This window comes from Balaenoptera ricei, chromosome 3, assembly GCF_028023285.1.
Source record: "Balaenoptera ricei isolate mBalRic1 chromosome 3, mBalRic1.hap2, whole genome shotgun sequence".
NCBI lineage: Eukaryota > Metazoa > Chordata > Mammalia > Artiodactyla > Balaenopteridae > Balaenoptera > Balaenoptera ricei.
Window position 1 is genome coordinate 117,176,103 of NC_082641.1, and position 19,740 is coordinate 117,195,842.

At 35.6% G+C, this 19,740-nt stretch overlaps 1 protein-coding gene across 7 annotated transcripts in view; it reads left to right on the plus strand.

Moving 5' to 3' along the window:
* The first annotated feature begins 203 nt into the window (after positions 1–203).
* Positions 204–19,740, plus strand: part of MATR3 (matrin 3) — a 31,914-nt gene continuing 12,377 nt past the window's right edge. For 2 of the 7 annotated variants that reach the window (XM_059917202.1, XM_059917205.1), the window contains exons 1-8: positions 224–327; positions 11,123–12,210; positions 14,082–14,111; positions 16,960–17,021; positions 18,116–18,157; positions 18,494–18,606; positions 18,860–18,912; positions 19,345–19,470. In XM_059917202.1, the coding sequence (XP_059773185.1) occupies positions 11,299–12,210; positions 14,082–14,111; positions 16,960–17,021; positions 18,116–18,157; positions 18,494–18,606; positions 18,860–18,912; positions 19,345–19,470 (1,338 nt within the window). In that variant the 5' untranslated portion in view covers positions 224–327; positions 11,123–11,298. Of the gene's footprint in view, positions 328–380; positions 559–11,122; positions 12,211–14,081; positions 14,112–16,959; positions 17,022–18,115; positions 18,158–18,493; positions 18,607–18,859; positions 18,913–19,344; positions 19,471–19,740 lie in introns of those variants that run through there. The other 5 variants (XM_059917204.1, XM_059917206.1, XM_059917203.1 and 2 more) reach the window with 4 other exon arrangements.

The window sequence follows — 19,740 nt, forward strand, 5'->3', positions numbered from 1 at the left end:
GGGGGGAGTCGAGAAAAATCCTTTGTGGGGAATGGGACTCGAACACGTAAACTACGGCTCTCCATTTCCCGCCATAAGCGGGCTACAGGATTAGAGAACAACGACCGCCGCTGAGGGCGCGAGCGACGTGCGCGCGCTGAGTAGGGGGAGGGGCAGAAAGGGACCGAGGTGGGTGGGGGCGAGCTCTCGCGAGAGTGGGTTTGTTCTTGGGCTGCAGCCGCTGCTGCCACCTCTTACAGCGCCGTTGCTGCGGGGGATTGTGGGAGCTTCAGCGTCCCGCTCGCTTGGAGAGAGGTACCTCTCCTCTTCCCTCTCTCTCTCCTTAAGGTAGGCGAGAAGCGGGTAAGAATCGGGGTGGGGTGGCCGGGGGCTCTCTGCGTCCGCCGGGAGGAGGCAGCGACGGCGACAGGGACCGCGGGGAGCCGGCGGCGCGCCTTTCTTGCTCGCTCCCGCTCGCCCGCTCTGCCTCCCTCCGCGCTGCGTATGTGAGCCGCCTGATCGGCGGCCGCCATGTTAGGAGCGCAGTGGCGGCGCAACCAGCCTTCTCGTGCGGCGGAGGTGAGCGGCCCCGGAGGGAGACACGCGGCCAGGCAAGGGCCCAGGGTGCGGCGGGAGAGTCGAGGGCGCACAGGGCAGCCGATCGGCCGAGCTTCCTGCGTCCTGGGCTTGCTGTGGGCGGGGGCGGGACGACGAGCCCGTTACACGCGGACTGCAGCGCTGAGGGGAAGGGAGGAGCGCTCGAGGCCTGAGGGACCGGCTTATCACAGGGGGCCTGCCGTTTGGGAAGGATAGTTAAGATAGGGCCAGCCCCAGATATATTCGCGCTTTTTTCCCTTTTGCGCCTGAAAATGTGACCCAAAATGGAGGATTTCGTAGACTCTGAAAAGCCTAGCCGTTTGAGCGGCGTTTTTTTTTCTGGTGTCGCGGCCTTCGCTCCTTTCGCCCATCGTTTCATAGCGCCCCCTAAGACTCCCCTGTCCCCTGCCCACACACAGGCGCGCGCGATTTTAGCCGGACCTCAGAAACAATTCCCCCCCACCCGCCATCGGGTAAAAATGGCCGAAAAATGAAACGTTAACGCTTGTTTCTCGTATTGCGTCGTGGATAAAGCCTTCTTCAGTGCGCTGCGAGGCAGGAGATTTGTTGTTTAGAGAGACATCTCACATTCCTTTTCCTCTTTATTAAAATACTATCAGTCTAGGGTTCTCTAGAGAGGATGGCGTGGTGTGGGGACCTTCCGGTTTCCAGACAAAGGGTTTAGAGTACCCTGGTGTAGTCGGGGCATCGTTGTTCTTTTCGTTGCCGGCGCTGTGCCATGTTCTGTGTTCTACAGGGACTTTTCCCATTTACGGCGGAGCAATATCTCCAGGTGTTTATCCTGCTCTGTGGCCCCATTCTGTGGCATAGGCTTATTGGATCAGTTACAGTTTTCCAGCGAGATATTTCTAGAACAGTTATGGCGATTCCGAAATTCTAGTCTTTCAGGCGCGCTGGAATAGTGTGCGAGTCGATTTCCTAGGTCGTAGTCATGAGATTTTGCATTGATGCTGCGTTCTGCGTGTTGAACAGAGTTTGGTTTAATATTTTTAGATAGTCGACAAAACAGTTTTCTCCCAGGTAAATTTAAACAGCTGTACTCTGCGGGCAAAAATTATATTTTAGGCTATTTTTATACATGTTCAAAATAAAATTTCCTTTTAAAAAACTAAATGGTTCAGTCACCTACGGAGTCTCGACATAATTGTTTCATGTTAGTATTGTTGTGGAAATCAAGAAGGCGGGGAGGACAGATTTTTGTTGCAAAAAACGCTGTGTGACTTTTATACTTAACTAAACTTAAAATTAAACACGATTGAAGTACTACACGAAGGTTCTTCTGGTTGGTTATGTAAATAAGACTTGGAAAAGAGATTGTTAGCCCGAAGCGTTTGTGTTGAAAGTGCCTTAAATTGGCATTTCTTCCTTTTACGTGATATGTTGATAACGTTAGCGTATACTTTACCCAGAGAGGAAGTTTTCACATTATCATCTTTACACATCTCCCTTCTCAGCTTTGTGTAAGTGGAGTTGCTTTTACGTAGCATTTTGAGCTAATTAATTCAGAAGGATTTAACCACCCTTGACCTTAAAACATTGTGTATGTTAAAGGAGTCTTCAAACATACTAATTCTACTAATGCTTTTAGGGAAGTGTAAACGCCAAGTATTATTACAAGTCAATGATATTTAAACAAATTTTAACAACTGAAGAATGCAAAGAAAATGTCTTACATAATTTAAGAAATAACAGGTAGTTCAAATTCCTAATGTTATAGACGAGAGAATTAAACCCCAAGGAAGTCGTTGTTATGTAGTTAACCAATGGCAGTGATGCCACTGTGTTCTAGAAGGCTTGCATTTTGATTGGATACTTGATTCAGGCTCTGCATGTTATAATAAATAGGCTTAAAAATGGAAGAACTATACTTACAGGAAGTTATCCTGTAAATAAGGGAATAATGTGTCGAAGATTGGTGTACATAAATGTTAATGTTGGTTATTAAGCATATTAAAAATCCAGAAGATAAAACATTTGGAGATCTACTAATTGTAGTGTGGCCATCAAGTGGTAATCTATACAGCTATTTAGAAGTGTTTTAAGAGGGGAGTAGTGATGGGGAAATTATAGTGGAATATAGTACTCATTGGGAAGAAAGTGTAATAAAACTCCACTAATACCGAATTTGATGATTTTTTGTTGTTGTTGTTTCAAGGAACATATAAATAAGCATAAAAATAGAGATATACCCAAAATTTTGGCTCTGGATGTTGGCATTGTGGGTCATTTGTATTTCCTTCTTTTTTTTTCTGAAATATCCAGAAGACGTTATACTTACTTTTGTAATGAGGAAAAATGAAACATTTTTTGTAAATGCTAGAACTGCTGAAAAGACTATCTCATGTTTTGTTTTTTTAGAATCTCATGTATTTTTGAGGGGAATTGAGATAGAAATGAGCCAGCTTCTTGAAATCAAGTGCAGAGTGTTCAAAAGTGACAGAAAGAAGTGCTTGTGTAAGATACTCTTGTTATGTATGTACAAACAGAAATCTGAAGACATTCTTATGTAAAATTACTATTAGGACTAATAATTAGATTATGATATGAACTGCAGCCATTAGCTGTTTTTAAATGATCAAAACTAGAGAATTGGGTAATGGTCTGTTAGGTGGTGTTCTTAGCAGATCTTCTAATTAAAAGCCTGTGCTTTGTTTTTATATACCTCTCTTAGTTAGAATCGCATTAAAATTGTACCACACTGTGGCAACAGGTTCTAAGTATACTTGCCTGACTTAAGGTTTGGGATGGACTATACTAAATTCATTGTGGGTGAGGTGGAAGGGTTGTAGACAGTGTAGTTTTGCAATTTTTTATATATGTGGTTATTCCATGGTTAACACTGTCCAGGAAATTGCTTTAATTTAAAATTCCTAGGTATGTAGTGGGTCTTCTCATTGGACCATTAGGATCAAGGGTTGTGACATGCTTGTTAAAAGGTTTATAGGTAGAAAAGCTGTTTAGTGGATAAAGGCAGAGTAGAGAGAAGCCAGTGGATTGAGAGGACTTTGGATATGTAGCCTTTAAAGTACTTTAGCTTTTGACTTACCGCAGATGATATTGACTGTAAGCTTAAATATAAACTGTAATACAGTAGAATTTATATGATAAATGCTGTGCTATCTTTCCTCACCTGAATATAATTTATTACTGTGGCAGGTCTGAATAGATGCAGTACCTTTGATGTGTTGCAGCCTTTGTGTGATTTTCCAGTTGTAGGTCAAGCCTTAATGTCTGTATAAAGGCTCAGGAGTTGCTGAAATTAAAATTTACATGAAGTAGCAATGAAAGCTTATGTACAATTCTTTTTAATTAAAATTTTTTAACTTAAAATTTTTAATTATTAAAGATTTTAAAACTGTTCCAAAGCTTAAGGCTAATTGATATAAAATACTTGGTTTTTTTCTGGAAACTGTTTTAAATAGCAAATCTCTGCCTTCCTTTTGTAGAATACCAATAGCCTGTGGTTGTTGGTACCTGTCAGAACAGGTTAGTAGGAAAACAAAGAGGGTTCCCGTGGTGGGGGGGGGGGGGTGGGATGATAGGTCTTCCCAGCTCTTGCTGTTGGATATGCTGCTGGATAAGAAGAGCTAAGAGGGGGGAAATGCCTGTAGTTGATGTCATAGTTAGCAGTAAATGCAAATATGGAAAGTAATCTGTTGATACTAGAGTCTCAGTAGGATCTTTGATTTGTAGTATCATAGATTGTTAAATAGACAACTTTCTGGTCTTTAAAGGTGATGTGTATGGTGTTTTTTTTTTCCTCTGTGGGAATTTCTAGGATATTAAACATTTCCCTTTGTTATAGTCACTGATAGAAGAGCTTATACCATATGTGAAAGTTTAAAGTCAAGTGTTTGAACACCTGAATCACACAGTAGGTGGGAAAGGAACAGTAATAGCAAAGAAATACAAACCTTTGTACTTAAAATATTCTTGGGACTTCCCTGGCGGTCCAGTGGTTAAGACTTCGCCTTCCAATGCAGGGGGTGCGGCTTCAATCCCTGGTGGGGGAGCTAAGGTCCCACGTGCCCCGCCCCCCCCCCCCCCCCGCCAGGGGCCAAAAAACCAAAACAGAAGCAATATTGTAACAAATTCAATAAAGACTTTAAAAATGGTTCACATCAAAAAGTAAAAAAATCTTTTCTAGCTGTGGAAAGACGTGGAACAACAACAATTTTAATGCTTAGTTATGTTTCCTTGTGTGGGCTGTGATATTCTGGGAAAGCAGAATGGACGAGGGAACTTTACACTTAAGCATCAGGAGACCGAGAAATATCCATAACAGCGTTCTTGGTAATGACAGGAAGTTGGAAACAGTCTAAATGTTCATCATCTGCAAAACAGATAAGTGTACGTGCCATAATGGTATCTATATTGCAGTGAAAATGTAGATGTAATTCATGTGTAAATCAGTTTTAAAAAGTAAGCAATACATACATTTTAAGCCAATTTGTATAAAATTCAGAAATGCAAAGTTAACACTTTTAAAAAAGATATATGTCTATTAAGTGGTAAGACTTAAGAGACTGCAGAAGGGGAGGAGGAATCACTGGAAATTGGTAGGTAGACGGTATCTAAGGTTTTGTTAACATTGTTTCTGAACCTTGGTGTTTATATACACTGGTTTGTATAATGTGTGATATAAAGGGGGTGGTGCTGGGCCTTAAGAGAATTACTAGTATTAAATGGAGAACGGAGAGACACATTCCAGCTAATAATTGTATTTGAGTGTGGACTTCATGTGGTAAGTAGTAGAGAATTGTGTGTGTGTGTTTATTTATTATTTATTTATTGGCTGCTTTGGGTCTTCGTTGCTGTGCGTGGGCTTTTGGGGGCTACTCTTTGTTGCAGTGCCTGGGCTTCTCTCGCTGTGGCTTCTCTTGTTGAGGAGCACGGGCTCTAGGCGCGCAGGCTCAGTAGTTGTCGCTTGCGGGCTTAGTTGCTCCGTGGCGCGAGTAGTATATTTTTGAAGAGAGTAAAATAATGAGTGATATTTTAGGAGGCTTATATTGAAACCTGTGAACCTGGATCCAATACACTGGATGCCATCTGGAAGGCAAGAGGACAGAGTATCTCCAGTAAGGTTATGGCAGAGGAGATAGAGAGTTATGGACTGCATTTCTGAAGGATGAGAAGGTAATTTAAAGGTAGATTGGAAATGGAATGAAGAAGGAAGAGGTTTAATTTGTTTACTTTCACTAGAATCCACTTCTCTTCTTCAGTCTTACTTGTCTAGGTTACTGCCAGTCTTTAAATCTGGTCTTTTAAAGCAGACTTCTGGTTCAGGAACAAAGTTCAGATTTTAAATCTGACTTCAAATAGAAAGGGATGAGACATGATAGTATAGTTGATATATGAAATAGTGCAGTGAAAGTGAAAGGTGTTTATGTCTCTGGGCCAGTCCTTTTACTTCTAGTTTCTCATTGGTTGTGAGGATCAGATTGCATAAAGTAGATGATCACTATGGTGCTTACCATGTACCAAGTCTTATGAAATGGGTGTTATTTTTATTCCCATTTTACATACCAGGGAACAAACACAGAGATGTTAAGTAATTTGCCCAAGGTCACACAGCTATTTTGTAGTAGAACTGGGATTCAAATCCAGGCATTTGGGCTCTAAAAATCTCAGTTTATATCAAATCAGAGAGTTGTACAAATGTTTGTGGAAACCAAGAGCAGTAGATCATAAAGTTGTGAGTGGAGGGGGAACATCTTAAGAGTGCAGAATGGTGCCTTGAGAAAAACCACAAATTTTGCTTTGAAGTAGAGAGGAGAGTTAGCCAAGTTAGTGTCTTAGGTCAAATCAAGAGTCAAAATTGCCTGTTAAATGGAATAATTTTCTTTCCTGTAGTATGAATTTACTTCATTAGTTTTCTCTATTGCTTAATCTGAAAATGTTTAATGTCTAGTTGATAAAGTCACTAGGAAAAAAATTTAAACCTAGGAAGAAGAAAAATGTTCCAAGTCTGAATAATAGGAATCCTTTCTGTGGATTACCGTGAAGATTTCTATTTTAGCAGATGAAGGTACTGTGTTAGCCTAAGGATCAAGAAGTGGGCTAGAAGTTGAATCCAGGTCTGTGATTGGATTAACACCAACAGTCTTAAAGCATTTAAAAATAATACTTGTTTTTCAGTCTTCCTGGGCACGACACTTTATATGGTTTTATCTTTATTGTGCGCTGAGGTACATATTGCTTTATACAAAACTGAAATTAATAGAGCTGGGTAAGCAACAAGGATATACGGTATAGCACAAGGAATAATAGCTGTTATCTTGTAATAACTTACAGTGGAGTATAATATGCAAAAATACTGAATCACTATGCTGTACACCTGAAACTAATATAGTATTATAAATCAACTATACTTCAATTAAAAAAAGAATCTGGGACAGTATTTCCTAGGGGGTTTACTATTTAAATTAATTAGTTTTTTTAAAAACTTAAGTCACTTAAAGGCATGCCATACTGAAATGAGATTATGGCACTGAAGAACACAGACTAAAATATAAGTTTTTAAAGTGGCTCAAGCTCAGTATATAAAATTGAATAGTTCCTCAGATAACAATCTTTTTAAAAAATCAAACCGTTAAATGAAATACAAGTTGTAAACATATATTGGGAAAACATATAGTGACATAAGCTAATGTGAAAATGAAAATTTACTTAACACTCTAAAATGGAAACTATGTTGATAAGTTATTTATAAAGCCATTATAAATTTAATAAATGAGAAACTTTAAGGAATAATTAACCTAACCCTGTATTTTAATTGGAAATGAGTCAGTTGCTTGCTTTAAAAGTTCTGAGCAGAGTAGTCAATGCTTTAAATTACTAATAGTGAACTATCCCTGCCATCTGTTGGTGAAATGGTTAGGACATTCTTACTGTATTGGTATTGTTGGTTGCTACGAGTATTTGGCATATTTTCGCATGAATAAGTTAAATCACAAGGGTGTTTGACCTTGATAGAACTTGGAAAATCTGAAAATTTCTTACAGCCTTTTGTGTTCTTAATTCAGATGGGGAAAATACTGTAAGAAACTATTGTTTTTTAGCTGTTTGTTAAATTTTTATGTGAGATTAAAGGGTTATTATGAATTTTTATATGAGATTAAAGGGTTATTATAAGTGGTTATTTCTTTCCTGAGCATCTCTACAAGGCTTTATGATTATACCATCTTAAAATTAGTTGTTTTTAAGAAGTGATTATTTCACACAATTGTAAACATAGTCAAAGATCCATATGATGGTATTAGATATCTTTAAAACATAGCATTTTTAAATTTAGAAGCTGAAGATTTTTTTCTATAATGTCTTTTAAAGAAGTAAAGTCTGCTTATGGTCATTTCACTTCCTGCTAAATAATCCTCTGAAAGAATGAATATGTAATAGGACTAATAGGTAATCTTTATTTTACAAAGGAAATCGAAATATGGAACAACTATTTGTTTTCTCCATGAACTTTCTGGATGTGTTAAGCTTTCATTTGTTTTCTGAAATATTTTAGTTTTCCATTTTTTTTAATTGTTGAAAAAAATAAATCCAATAAAGCGTATCAGATAGTAGTATTCATGGAATGTGGAGGTTGAATATGATTAACTGAAGCTTATTTCTTAACCATACATACAGATACTTGTTCAGCTGTTGAAGGTGAAGCTAACATCTTTAGTAGCACTTATATCATGAACTAGGTTTAAGTTCCAAGTTAATAATTTAGAATTGTGTATTAAAATGAGCTTTAAATCTGTTCATTGAGAATTTGAATATCAGATTATAGTTAAATGGCATTTGTAAAGCAAGCCTAATTAGTCATTCTTTTTCTGATGTTTTCTGGTTGGGGGTGGTGTGGAGGTACTTTCTCTTTTGGAAGTGAAAGATTTTGCATTAATGGGCATTTAGAATTTATTGTATAAAGAATTTAAGTGGGTAAGTTAGATTTTGATATTACATTCTAGGTTAGTTATCTCGAAGTATTTTCAAGCTTTATTAATCTCTATGAAAAGGCAATTTTATATAATGATGGGAAAAAAATACAGTAAAAGAAGCTAATCTTTTTAAAACATCTTGGTAACTTAGTAAACCTCTCAGTATTGTGCTAACTTTCATAGGCAGTAGGTCTTGCTTAAAGGAGCCTTTTAAAGTGACTTGTTCGTCTTACGTTCACCATTGACCAAAGATCTAAATGAACTTTTTATAAATGTTCTTGCACCAGTGCCGTCTTGTCTGATTTCTCTTAATTTCTTTGTTCTAATAAAAGATTTTAAAAACTTTGTTTCAATCAGAAGTCTGACTTAAGTTCTTTTTCAGTAATGCTACTCTCATTGTGTGGGACTGCATTTTAAGTTGAAACTCTGAGTCACAAAAATATTGTTAGTCTTAACAATTACAAGTTGTCATGGGATTTACATGGTTTGTCTTGCCCTTTTTCTTAGTTTTTCTGACATCCATTTTCTGTTTGTCTTAAGGTTATCACCTTTTACCTTTACTTCTCTTAACCTTTCCTTTTTGCAGATCCGCCATTTTCATATATGCTACAAAGAAAAATAATTCTGTAATGCAACGATCATTTATTTCCCTTAAAATATGATCAATTTTAAAAAATTACATATGATCATAATGCCGCAGTATAATTTCCCTAAGGTAAAGAATAGTTCTTTCAAAAGACTGGCTTTTCAAAGTACAAAGCTTTGGCTCTCAAATGAAGGGCAAAGCTGCAATTAATAGTAACCTCGATACTTTAAATTTTTGATTTCGAAAAACCCTCTTAATGGTATTGATTTTTTTCTTTTTTTTAACAAAGTATACATGAAAACTTAGAGGGTCCTACCAATGTTTACACAATATTTCAACCGGCATTCTGTATGGCATTTAAAAGTCATATCAAAGAAACCTTCATCCAATGATGTACACTTAACTCTTGTCTTTATTAATCTTAAGGCCTAAGTAGTTTACATAATGGATCTCATCTAGAACTAGTTTCTTTAGTGTCTTTTCTCAAATTCGTCTTTCTTGGTGTGCAAAAACATCTTCTGTACTTCCAGTCACCTCTGATAGCATTTCTATGTCTTTTTAACTTTGTTACATCTTTTTGTAAAATCTAACTTAAGTCTTGCCTGCAACTTTTTTTTATACTTCTTCTACCACTGTTTTCATCCAGTGTTTCCTTACTTTAATCTGTCATTGGTGGAATTGGTCCCATAATAGACTTGTAACTATTGAATATTGCCTGGTTTTTGCATTAATAAAGTTTAATATTTTAAACTAACAGTACTTAGGGTTATGGGTGATGAAATGTATTAAAGTTAACTGAGCAATGCCTTCTAGTAGAATTATGTAGCAAACAATTTAAGACTTATCAACCTCTGTATGTAATTGTGATTATAAAATTGTTTCATCAAGGACATTTATTGTGTATATCATTTAACTGATACTTTATGAGCTCACACAAATGCTTTCCAAATTCTTATGTAACAATTTCTGAGGTAAAATAACAATTTAAGAAAGAAAATGAAAATAATTTCATTATTTTCACGTCTTGGAGGAAACACATCTTGGAGGATCGCATTCAGAATTTAAATTTTCCAGGTGATTGGGCTATTCTTGTGAAAGAATCTGTGTTTATAGAAATCTGTGTAAGCAAGATCTCATTTTCATTTTCACCTGTTTTGAGCTCTAGGGGTGCTGTGGCCTTGAGCATTAAGTGAATGTCGATGGCTGCTACCTTGGGGAGTTTCACTTCTTTAAATCACCTATACTTCCTGTACCTGGGTTTTTTCTTGGGAGGTCTCCTATTTCTGTACTGCGCATATTTAGTTCTCCTTACCTTTTAAGATTAGAGATGAAATAAGCAACTGCCTGATATAGGATGGACAGTAAGAAGGCAGTTAATTATTTGGCTTAAATTTGTGCAGAAATCCTTAAACTGTAGGAAGTCCCTTATTTTTCTTCACATCTGTCTTTACCTCAATTTGATTTTGCTGCATAAAGGTCTCAGCTATTGTGTTTGATCTTAGATCTTATACTAGGTACTTGACACCTAAGCTTCGTTTACTTGTGGTTTTACTTGGTTCTTTCTGATAGTGTTAATAGGTCTCATTTTCTAAAACAGAATACAACTGATTCATCTTTGACTTGCTGACCTTGATTTTTTGTTTTTAGTCTTCTGGAACTTAAGCATCATACTATAGGGTGTATTTTTATTCTTCTAAAAGAAGAGACCCATCTATATATTTTTATTGAAATTTTGATGTATCCAGACATCTAACCCTTCAATTGAAATGTTTTTAAATTCAGTATGAAATTCCCTTTAATAGTTAAACTTTATCATGAAAGACTACTTTTTAAATATCTATATGCAGGCTCTGCATACATCTGAAATCTGTTTAAGTTATGTAATTCTTTGTAAGTTTGAGATCTTAAATGTTTTTTTTTTTAATCAACATGATGCATAAGTTTTTTTTCTAAAAAAACGGCATCTACTTAAAGGGATTTATGACTAAAATTGCTTATTTTTCTACAGAGTTGTCTGCTGGTTCTCAGCTTGAAGAAGATTCTACAGTCCTTATTGATCCTTTTTCTTGGCGTTACCATTTTTTGAAGCAAAGTTAACCTAGTTTTCTAGTTTGAGCTTTCTTTTTGGCCATCTTCTAAAAAAATTTTTTTTAATCTATAAACTAGACAAGAGATAGTTCTACAATGTCCAAGTCATTCCAGCAGTCATCTCTCGGTAGGGACTCGCAGGGTCATGGGCGTGACCTGTCTGCAGCAGGAATAGGCCTTCTTGCTGCTGCTACCCAGTCTTTAAGTATGCCAGCATCTCTTGGAAGGATGAACCAGGGTACTGCACGCCTTGCTAGTTTAATGAATCTTGGAATGAGTTCTTCATTGAATCAACAAGGAGCTCATAGTGCACTGTCTTCTGCTAGTACTTCTTCCCATAATTTGCAGTCTATATTTAACATTGGAAGTAGAGGTCCACTCCCTTTGTCTTCTCAACACCGTGGAGATGCAGACCAGGCCAGTAACATTTTGGCCAGCTTTGGTCTGTCTGCTAGAGACTTAGATGAACTGAGTCGTTATCCAGAGGACAAGATTACTCCTGAGAACTTGCCCCAAATCCTTCTACAGCTTAAAAGAAGGAGAACTGAAGAAGGCCCTACATTGAGTTATGGTAGAGATGGCAGATCTGCTACACGGGAGCCACCATACAGAGTACCTAGGGACGATTGGGAAGAAAAGAGGCACTTTAGAAGAGATAGTTTTGATGATCGTGGTCCTAGTCTCAACCCAGTGCTTGATTATGACCATGGAAGTCGTTCTCAAGAATCTGGTTATTATGACAGAATGGATTATGAAGATGACAGATTAAGAGATGGAGAAAGGTGTAGGGATGATTCTTTTTTTGGTGAGACCTCGCATAACTATCATAAATTTGACAGTGAGTATGAGAGAATGGGACGTGGTCCTGGCCCCTTACAAGAGAGATCTCTCTTTGAGAAAAAGAGGGGCGCTCCTCCAAGTAGCAATATTGAAGACTTCCATGGACTCTTACCGAAGGGTTATCCCCATCTGTGCTCTATATGTGATTTGCCAGTTCATTCTAATAAGGTGAGTTAATGCAACAGATACTTCTAATTTCTTTTACGTTGTAGTGCCTATTCTGTATTTACCTATATCTTTTACTCTAATTCTGTAGTCTGGTGACATTGAGTTGATCAAGAATTTTTATACTTTTGAGAACACTTACTTTATTTCGAAGGTAATTGTTTTTGAGCATTTTAAACCAGGGCTTTACATTAATACAATCTGCCTAGATTACTTCTGGCCACAAAGCTGTCATCCACTGGGATTATCTTGTTGGTTTTTGGCATCAATATGTTCTTCTTAATCGTATATTTAAGCAGGTTTTTTGTCTGCTTTGTTGAATTGTTTTAAGTATTTTTTTTTTTTTTTTGCAGTCAATGTGCTCTGCCATTCAGGATGCTAGATAATCAGCTCTCCATCTGTCTTAATTACTGATTCGTATGTAGTAAAGATGTATTCTTGAACAATTCTCTTTTTTTCCTTATCTGTGGCTACAGGGAAAGAGTTAATGTAGAGCCCTGGTGTTTGTTTCAGTATATTTCATATTTTAGATTAGTTCATTCTTCCTTTTTTAATTTCCCTTTAACACAAACTCTCATGCTATAACTGAAATTTTTTCATCATTTTTTTTCTCCTTTTCCACAACTTTCTTAAACATACTTCAAAACTCACTTTTTATTATCCCATATTGCATCTATCCCTTTAGAGACTTGGGAAAATCAACTACTGCAGTATCCTGCTCTGTGTTCCTCATAAGCATGTTCTTTTTCTGACTTAGGCTTAGACTTCTAGTATAGTCATTTGAGGAAAAAAAAAATCTAATTCTCCTTTGCTTTAATTATCACATCTGGCAAAATGGGAACTTTTTCAAAATGTCCTTTTAAATATATTGTCCTTTCTCTTTCAACGTTTTCAATGCTAATCATTCGCACTGTTTTTTTTCCCCCCCAAAATACAGTGCAGTTGACTTAAAGTCAACATTATAGCACTCCACTAGCTTGATCTGTAATCTGACCATCCATTTTTCCTGATGTGCTGTACTTAACTGGAACATGTTGCTGCCATGAAACTGATTTGATGGTTACTGTCACAGGGTTTTTTCTTCACAGTAACATTTGGAAGGGTCATTTTCTTTTCATATCTATCCTTTTTAAATGCATTTTTAATTGAGTTGATTTTTGAGCAAAGTATATCATATAGGTCATTAGAGATTTTGTTTTTAATCTTTTTAAAAGTATTACCAATCAATCCCTTTTCTGTGTTTGGATCTCAATATTTTTGTCTCAGATAACTAAAAGAAGAGACTTCTTATATTATTTGAATTTACAGAGTATTTTGAAAAATATCTTTAAGAATAATTCCTAGCTAAATATATGTATGTATTCCTCAGTACCAAACTTCAAGTTTTAGGTCTGGTATGAATTGATTCAAAGAAAAGGTCCATTAAGCTCTGGTGACTCAAAATATTTTCTGTTACTTCTTGCCTGTTCGCAGAAATGGCAATATGAGAAATATTCTCAGATAGGTTCTCTAAACTCCAAGGAAGATAGCTAGTTACAGTGTCTCAAATAAAAGTGATTGTAAGGGACTTAAAATCTTTGCTACTGGAGTCATCATAAATCAAAAGCTGTTGTTGGAAGTCTCCTTTTCCTGACTTTGAGCGGTAATTTAACCTTGCTGCTTACACATGGGAAAACAGTTCAGTAAAGGAACACAAAAGAAAACCAAGAAGGACTTTAATCAGAAAAAAGTTTCTATTTTTATATATGATTATACTTTTCTCTCCAAATGTTGCTACCTTCTAGTTCCTTAACAGTTATATTACTAAATAATGATAGTAACGGACCTAAATTGACAAAAGAATATTTTTGAATATTTGAAACTTTGAATTCAAGAGTAAGAAGACACCTTACCTAGTGCAAGAGGTACTTTTAACCTGTAAAAATGCATGTACCCTAGCTAGTTTGGGTATTTTATCACAAATTTAGAAACAGTTAAGAATTACTTTAGAGGCCCTTTGATTGTTTGATTTACAAAATTTATGGTATTTGTAAATTGTACCAATTGTAAGAAGTTTTAGCACCTGGATTCTCTTAATGTATTTTAGTTTCCTTAACATGGCTAATGTTTTCTGGATATCTTCTTTATGGAAAAAATTAATACTCACTTTTATTAGGGATCTTTTTAATTTATAGCTGATGTAGAATCAATGAGTTTAGAGAAAGTAGATAATGAAAATTTTTTTAACATTTAATCCTGCTCTCTGGTATTGCTGCATAACTTGGAAAATCTGTTCTTTTCACTTAGTGGTAACGTTAAATAGCCTACATGATCAAAACTTCTTCTTACTATGAAATAAGAAACTTTTAGGTGCAAAACATCTAATTTGTCATCATTATTTTTGATATTTTAAGTAACTTTCAGTGATGGTGTTGCTTTTATTTCTTTCTAGGTCATTGTAGAACATCAAGTTGCTCTTCTACACAGCCTCAAACTTGCCTCAAAATTCCTTTCATTTAAAGAAAACTGGCCACTACAGCCCTTTCACTGTCTTGTCACTTGAGTTCATATTTTCCTTTCAGCATTCTAGAAGCCCTTAAGTTATTCTTTATTCTGCCATTCCACATGTGCTTCTCCAAATTATCTTTTCTTTATATAATTTAGGTATCTCAGTGACATCAAGGTGAATGTAGTTTTTCCTGCAGAACTTCTGAATTCAAAAAGTGAATCCTTTTTCTTTATTAATCTGATGTGAGAGTTACCTCCATGTAGAATCCAAGGATATAGGTTTTTTAAAAAACCCTTTTGGCTTTTAATCCTCACCTTAGACCAAACAGTAAAAGATCAGGTATGGTAGTGTAGATTAGTAATGGGTGGGTTTGGGAGGTATATAACTGATTCTTTGATCTTGGCTTTCCTTCTAGTACTTTGTAAGACCAGCCATACTTTCACAAGTTTGAACCTTTAAAGATCATGGGGGATTGGATATAAATAACTTCCGGTCAACTAGATATCCTTTCCATCTCCTATTAATTAGAAGCATGCCTAATAGGGTAACTTTTGCTCCTCTCCCAACACACTACTTCTCAAGGGTATTTTAAATCTGAATATTTTTCGTTAAGAAAATTCTAAGTTAATGTATTTGTTTAATCCCGCTTCTGAATTTTGTGAACTTTACCTATGGCGCCTCTTGGTTACAGCCATTTTTAAAGTGGCCTCCAACAAGTCAGTGGTCTGTTGCTTTGCAAGTAGAAATGTTTTATATCCCAAATATCTGGTTGTAGAGCCAGCTGGAGAGATCTCTTCCAGTTCCTTACTTATTAGCCATTATTTTAAAAAGACAATCCAGCTTTGAGAGATAGTTCCCTAAGTTCTTAGAAGTACCATTCTGTTTGAATGTGTTCCATTTTACCTCTTCCAGAGTTTTAGTTAATTTTTAGTAGGGCATAGAAATGTGTGTAAACTCTCAAAACGTAAGTTAGTTTTTAAAAATTAGATCCCATTTATAAAATAACTTTTTCTAAAGTTTCAGAATGGTGTCTCTTGTAATTTGGTTCCTTACTTTAGTTCAGCTCTAAGTGAGACTCCCTTTTTAAAACATTGCCTGACCATGTTTTATATTCCAAATATAATGTATTAGGTAGGTAGTGTGGGTGTTGGAAAAGTTGCCTTATTTTGTGGGGATTTGTGAAACAATAATACTTGTAAAGCGGGAAGTGTAAAACACGATAGCTTTCTTTATAAGCAATGTAATAATAGTTGCTTTTTTTTCTTTTTAATGAAAAATTTTTTTATTATTAGCACTTCCTATGTGCCTGGCAATGTTCCGATAAACAGGTTACCTTTATTAATTCATTCCTTTTCACAAAATTCTAGGAGAATATTGAATCACAGTGAATTTAAATAACTTATACGAAGGATTCACATTTAGTAAGTGGCACCTTGGGAATTGAATGTAGGCAGTCTGGCTGCAAAGCCTACTTTTCCTAACTCTTTCTTATGTTAATCATTTACATGTGGATTTTTAACAAAAGAAAAGAAAGTTTATTTGCATAAAATAGGAAAAAAAATAATCCCTTCAAATTTAAAATAATCACACAGGAGCAAATACTGAAGAAATAAAATGTTTTCGTCCCTAAAATTTAGAAATGGACACTCCTAAAATTTGCTTCTCTGTTTTTGGGAAATATAATGGGAGCTTAGTTTTTTGATAAATGGGAGCATTTTCTAGAAAAGTCACTCCTGTTGAATCAACTTAGCTTTTTATGGCTTTAGTACACTTGCAACATACCTCAAAGGCTGGATGAAATTAAAGATACTGTTTTTAACTAATTATTCACATTTATAGTATATATTTTCTAAAGTGATATAAGCATGGATATTTTATCATATTTAGAGTTCTATAAAAGCAATTCTAATGATACGTAAATAAAAATTCAGTTTCGTCCACAGAAATTAATATGCCTACTGATCTCAAGGTCAGTTACTACTCTTGATCTTTATTAACTCTATATCTTTTCCCTGTCAGGTCTGTTAGTATATTAACCAAGTTATCCAGTTTTTCCAAGAATGTGCATGGCGTATTTGAGGGCAGGATCAAGCTACAAGGATTCAGAGAAATGGTTTTAAATTAATTCAGTGTGATTAGTGAATGGGCAGGTGTTTATTCTGCTTATGATACTACATATAGATTAACATTCTAGAGTTTGAATGGTTCAAATGAAAATACCTTAGTTTTATTTTTGTTAATTCTACTAATTTACTTTGCTACAGGAGTGGAGTCAACATATCAATGGAGCAAGTCACAGTCGTCGATGCCAGCTTCTTCTTGAAATGTAGGAGTTTGAAATACCTTTAAAGCATCCTTATCATGAATCAGAAACACCCATTGATTGCTTTGGGGAGTTCACCGTTTACTTGTAATATCCACATTGTTTTTACTGCATAGTTGATACTGTCCAGGCAATGCCAATTACAAACAAAATGTTTAGATCTGGAATTGTATATGGGATGTTAGATGCAGTGGTAGTGGTACTTTGTTATTTAATATTTGTAGGGTTAATAAATGTTGGTTCTTTTTATACAAATTGAAAGAATTAATAGACTTAAAGATAGCCTTTGATACATAGAACAGGTTCATGAGAGCATTTGCAGTAACAGTAATACGTGCTCTAAGAATACAGAAGACGTGGAAAGGGGGGAAATTACTAGAAGTTAAAAGTTAGTTTTCAAGCAAAACCCTTCAGGATGTATTTCTTGCTTTTGAGATACTTTTGATTCTGAGTTTAAGTTGCTAGAATGAATTTGAATTCCTAAAGAATCTCCCTGCCTAAATAGCACATGATACCCATTGTTCACTGGAGTGGCCATTTTCACGTATGCTATGCTCTGTTGGGGCTGTCCTTTCTGTCTAGTGACACAACTCAGCTCTGCTCTTGGTATTTAATATTGGAGAAAGAAAATCTGTGGTCAGTCTTTGTTTCCCTATATAACCCAACATTTCCAGTCCCTCATGGAGCACTTTTCTTCTTTGTGAATTAACAAATATAGGGCATTCTCTAGCGGCCCAGTGGTTAGGACTACACACACTTTCACTGCCAAGGGCCCGGGTTTAGTCCCTGATTGGGGATACAAGCCATGTGGCATGGCCAAAAAAAAACCAAATATAGGAGTATTTTAATTGCAACATACATTGCCTACATTTTCAGGCAATACAGAACAAGTATATTCTCCTTCATTTGGATTAATTTGAAATTCTGAAATTTTCCTTTGGAAATATCAACATGTCATGTTTTTAAACTGTAATATTTCTAACACTTAGACTCTGTATAACTTTACTAATGAATAATTTCTATTTTAAAGGCCAAGTGAGGCTACTTTGTGAATAGGACAGTTTTATTTTAAAGTTAATTTTCTGGTCTTTTTAAAGCTACCCAGAATGGAATCCTGACAATGATACAGGACACACAATGTAAGTTAAATTTTTTAAGCTATTGTTTGTAAAGGAGATCAATGTAAGGAATTCAGGTTAAATTTTTCAACATTTCATAAACAGTATTTTCATAATTTCTTTATTGAATATGAGAGTTTGGTAAAAATAGAAGTCACTGTGGGTGAAAGAATTTCTAGAAACTATCTTTTATATAGTAATTTTTATTTTATTGTTATAGATTTTTCCCTAGTTACTTCATACATAAATGCCCCCAAAGATTGGAATCATAGTCATACAAATGTTTTAGCAGTAAATTTTAGTTCTTTCTGATGGACTTTATCATGCTTTGTATTTTATGTTTTCACATTATACTAGGGGTGATCCATTCATGTTGCAGCAATCTACAAACCCAGCACCAGGAATTCTGGGACCTCCGCCTCCCTCATTTCATCTTGGGGGACCAGCAGTTGGACCAAGAGGAAATCTGGGTGATTATAAAATTCATGTTACCTTTCCCTAAGAGCTTTTATCATAAAAATTAAATGCAGTGATGTTAGGCAAAAGAAGTGTCATTGAACTGTAACTCAGAAATAACATTGCATGAGAAGACATGTGGTACTCATATGATATTTGTAATATCCTTCATTTGTGTTTGAAAGATGTCTGTTTTTCAATTAAAATAGCCTGGTAGCGCAAGTATATTTATTACAAGACTGAAAAATACACTTTTTCCCTATAAAGGTGCTGGAAATGGAAACCTGCAAGGACCAAGACACATGCAAAAGGGCAGAGTGGTCAGTAATAAAGCTCTTGCTTTTGCTGTTTTAGCTGTTCGGGGGAATGTGATTTGACTTGAATCCTTGCTAATTGAATTTGTGTCATAGTCTTTATTATAGGAAGATTGCTTTAGTTTGAAAATCATCAGGCTTTTATATATGACTTTGATAAGAGTTAAAACTTTGTTTTCATATGTCCATAGTCTACAGATCTCACCTTGATTCAAAGTTAAGAACTTTGCTATCTAATTATGTACACAGTAGTCAATTTAAATATCAGTGCAGGTACTGTTTTCTGAAACTTTTGAGATTTGCCCCAGTGACATATTTTAAATATTTAGTTTTTTCCAGTTGACTGTAGATTATAAAAGTTTTAATATAATACATAACCTGTTTCGTATTGCTTCTAAAGAGACTTGTTTACTAACTTGATTTTTTCCTAATGGATAGGAAACTAGCCGAGTTGTTCACATCATGGATTTCCAGCGAGGGAAAAACTTGAGATATCAACTATTACAGCTGGTGGAACCATTTGGAGTTATTTCAAATCATCTGATTCTAAATAAAATTAATGAGGTATGAGTTAAGTGTAGTATTTATTCATCACTAAAATATTTCCAAAGGGGATTACATAATTTTGTATTAGAAAAAGAATGTAAGCTTAAATCATCAATATGGAATGTAATATAGAGCAAAGGGCCAATAGTTGAACTAATCAGTAGTAAATTCTAGTACTAATGGATTATTAGTAACTTTATAAATTGTGATTCTTAAGCAGTAACATTGTCATTATTATACTGCTGCTACTATAAGGGCTATATAAGAATAATTATTTGGAAAACCATT